At 41.2% G+C, this 3,787-nt stretch overlaps 2 protein-coding genes across 2 annotated transcripts in view; one reads left to right on the top strand and one right to left on the bottom strand.

Annotated features, from left to right (window-relative positions):
* Nucleotides 1-573: 573 nt before the first annotated feature.
* LOC137651072 (uncharacterized) lies at nucleotides 574-1,239 on the bottom strand. The gene is made up of 2 exons (XM_068384209.1): nucleotides 1,188-1,239; nucleotides 574-1,136 (listed from the first exon to the last, which is right to left on the bottom strand). Exons 1-2 carry the CDS (start codon nucleotides 1,237-1,239, stop codon nucleotides 574-576), a joined length of 615 nt encoding a protein of 204 aa, XP_068240310.1.
* Nucleotides 1,240-2,090: 851 nt separating this feature from the next.
* LOC137651073 (uncharacterized) overlaps nucleotides 2,091-3,787 on the top strand; it is a 29,425-nt gene continuing 27,728 nt past the window's right edge. The window contains exon 1 of the mRNA XM_068384210.1: nucleotides 2,091-2,158. Within this exon, the coding sequence (XP_068240311.1) occupies nucleotides 2,091-2,158 (68 nt within the window). The remainder of the gene's footprint in view (nucleotides 2,159-3,787) is intronic.

Consider the following 3,787-nt stretch of genomic DNA (forward strand, 5'->3'; position numbering starts at 1 on the left):
CCCTGGTTATCCAGCAAAACAGCAACAGGCTTTCTATGGTCTGATGTTGAAATCTCTCTCTCTCTCTCTCTCTCTTCGTTCGTTCGTTCGTATAGATTGCCATACATATAGCATGACACGGGCTCTTGTCGTTGGACAGCCCGTAGGAGAATGAATCTGTAAGGAGGAGAACTCCAAAGGAGTAAAAAAGGATATTATTAAGAGGGAGGTTGGGTTTTGAAAGAGAACAATGGTATTGAAAAAGGATGTAGAATGAGGAATAAAAAGAGGAGTAGGACATGACATGGAAAGGGATGAAAGTAACCCGAAAAGACTACCTTTTAGGTCCACGAAATGAAAAGTTTTTAGTTAGAGAAAAAGTTTTGATAGTAGCAAGTCCCCAGTAAGTAGGAGAGACTGGGAGAGGAGATAAGTTTTTTTCTGCAGTCAGAGAGAAAAGGAGAAGGTTTAAGCAAAAGAGCTTATCCCTGCTCTGGAGCTGGGTTGATGAATGGTTGCAGGAATTGCAGGACGGTGGGAGTTGAGGATAAGGACAGGACTCTGGCAAGGATCTGGATGGCAATGGGTATAAGGTCATTCAATTTGTTGAGCCAAGGATGTAGGTTGAGGAGTTGGAGTTGCACGATGAGGTGTTGAAACTGCTTCCAGTTTGGTTGCAGGTGCAGGAGGTTTTGAAACTGCTTGCAGTTTGGTTGCAGGTGCAGGAATGATGGTTGATTTGCGTTGCTTTGCAATTGCAGGGGCAGGAACTGTGGTAGGCTGGCATTGTGTTCGTTGGCGAGGAGTTCGCTGGTCCTTGGGCTGAGACATCAAAGCTGGGGTGTTGGTTTTAGGAGTACTAGTGCCCTTCATGGCAGCTATCCTCCTCAATCGTTCAGGGCAGCGCTTGTTCCAAGCGTGATGAGGTCTGGAGCAATTTCGGCACTTAGGGCGAGTTTCTTTCCCGTTCTTGTGGGCCTGAATACGGATCTCGGTGTTGTGGCGTTGGCTGCAGACACCACAGGTTGCAGGGCCTTGACAGTCCTCCTTGTGGTGACCGTAGCATTGACAGTTGTAGCAGCGAAGTGGCTCAGGGGTGTAGTCGATAACTGGGAACGTCCCCCAAACTCCAAGATCCAGGGATGAAGGCACTGGACCTATGAAGGTGGCTTAGAGCCTTCTGACTGGGACGTTATCTCTGGTTTTGCAGCGGTCAGCCTTGTCTACGTTGTTGCAGGAGGTGACGATGGTAAGTGGCATTGAAGTGGTTTATCTGGAGATGATGGCTTTCCTTCGAACTAAAGCTGGGTCTAGCAGGATCAGGTCTGGTTCCTCTTGTAGGTGGCTGGCAGTGGTCGAATCCTTGGGAATGATGATGACATCTCCCCTTCGATTCGGTCGAACAGAGAGTTGCATGCCAGGCTTTGCAGTAATGGCAGCAACTGCAGCGTAGGATGTAGAGCTGTTAGTTAGCCTAAACTTTGGGAGAGGTCTCCTAGGCTCAGGCTGGGGATCTGGAAGGCTGGCAGTGATGGTGTTGGCCTCCTGGAGAAGGTTTTGTAGACAGGTTACGCAGTTGCAGTCAATTGGATGTTCTCCTGTGGGCTCAAAAGCCTCCATGGCAATGGAGGGGACATCTGCTGGGGTAGGAGAAACGGCTGCAACAGGCTCTGGCTGTATAACTGGCGAGGAGACAGACAAGGAAGAGTCTCGAGGCTCATTCCTTGGTGTCAATAAGGGCGATGGTGGGGGCTCTACAGGAACTGGTGAGGGTCTGTCAGGGCTCTTCCTTCGTTTAGAAGGGGGAGCAGACTCCTCTGGAGTGGTAGGAGCAGATTGGAAGTGGTGCAGGAGCTTGTAGGATGCAATCTTGCAGTTCTTACAGTTGCAACGGACGTTGTGATGTGGCAGGGTCTGGTCATCAACTTCATTGGATTTAAAGCCAACCAAGTAAAAGAGGTGAACTCTCTTGTTGTGGTATTCTTGACAGTCGTCGCTGTCACAGTCGGGGTCATTGTAGAGTTTCCTGCAATGCCGGATGCTTCCGTAAAGATCCCATGCCCAATTGCCAAGAAAGGCAATAGACATGGCGAAACTCTACGGGGAGAGCGATGAAGATACGTCTTGTAGAGATTGTCCAAGCGTTTAACGTTGGAGACGAAACTCTACGGGCAGTGCAGTGAAGATTTGGCTCGAGAAGATTATCCAAGAGATGAACGCCGTCGGCAGGTGTCAGCGAGACCCATTCTCTCTCTCTCTCTCTCTATCTCTCTCTCTCTCTCTCTCTCTCTCTCTCTCTCTCTCTCTCTCTCTCTCTCTCTCTCATCAACTATTTATTATCGCTTCTTGTTTTTATTATGGCTATTTTTTCGGCCCTCATTTAGATTTGCATCAAAAGCAGTTACTTAACAACAAACTGTTGGAAAGTATTGCTAATAAGAGGGAGGAAGAATAAGAATATATAAATATATATATATATATATATATATATATATATATATATATATATATATATATATATATATATATATATATATATATATATATATATATGGGCTGGTCATGGACAAAGAATGAACGAATAATTTTAAGTTCTCTCTCGTCATGCCAAATGAGCCGTGGCTGAATTAATCAATCAATCATTCTAATACGAGAGAACACTTTACAAAACCCTTTGATGCCTTTTGATATTTACTTTTTAGGTAGAATTTATCTTATTATAAGAAACGTCTCCCGTTAAATTATCAAATTCTGATGGATTTCTTCCATTCATGACCTTACAGTTGGTTGAGACTAATATTATATTTGAGTTTCCCAAATATCTATGATTATGAACTATAAGATTTGGATCGTGAATGGCATTCCCTTTCAAGTAATAATATTGACATTTTCACTTCTGAAAATATCTGCAGTCATTTCTGGCTCAAGTTTATCAGATATAATCTAATCTTTTAAAGTTTGACCGAGCATTGCTCACTATTCCCATATCAAATGCAGATGGTAAATGTATTTTCTCTATGGTAAACTTATATGAAATTCCTGATTTCTTGTGAGAAAATCAAAGTACATTTTTTCGTCAAATTAACATTATTTTCAACAAAAATAATTTTACTGAAATAGGAGGTTGTTGGATGGAGAATATCACATATATTTACAGAAGGACTTTTAGTATGAAAAGACTTCTCTTGCATAAACTGTAAGTTTAAGTCGCGTTTCCAAGAAACTCAATACAGAACATCAACATTTGTATCCATAATGAATATTTGGTGTTAAAATTAGTCCAAAGGAACTAAGAGAAACAAACCACCAGTTCAATTTCATACTTTTAAAAAGTAAATACAGGGAAAATAAGGCATAAAATACAGTACACTCAACCCAGTCCTTTGGGTTAAATGATACAGAATCTTAATATAAAATTCTTTGTAGTGCGTCTTCAGTGCATCTCCTTTCTTGTACTGCTGCTCTCATTCCGAGCAAGATGCGCACAAGCAAATTCGCCCCTCGATTTTTGGGACAAAAAATGCTTATACAGTCATAGAAATGATTAAATCCATAGTAAATATATATTATTTTGATAAATGTATAATATAAACTAATTTTGGGATAGAATTCAAATATAAAGGTTTTTATAAACAAAAATCACATAGAGATTTGGTATGTCGATATATTAGGAAATTATTTTGATTGGTACTGCGCGTGTAACACACTTCCAATAGTAAAGTTTTTTTTGGTTGTATCTGTCTTATTATTTTTGGTGTAAACCAACATGAATTTAATCTTTAATAATTAAAAGTACGCACAAATTATA

This window comes from Palaemon carinicauda, chromosome 12 (assembly GCF_036898095.1).
Source record: "Palaemon carinicauda isolate YSFRI2023 chromosome 12, ASM3689809v2, whole genome shotgun sequence".
Lineage (NCBI taxonomy): Eukaryota > Metazoa > Arthropoda > Malacostraca > Decapoda > Palaemonidae > Palaemon > Palaemon carinicauda.

Bases quoted from the DNA above. Each gene is read 5' to 3' on its own strand.
- LOC137651072 (XM_068384209.1), bottom strand. From the start codon at position 1,239: ATGCCACTTACCATCGTCACCTCCTGCAACAACGTAGACAAGGCTGAC. The intron at 1,137-1,187 runs GCAAAACCAGAG...CCACCTTCATAG, and splicing joins CGTAGACAAGGCTGACCGCT to GTCCAGTGCCTTCATCCCTG.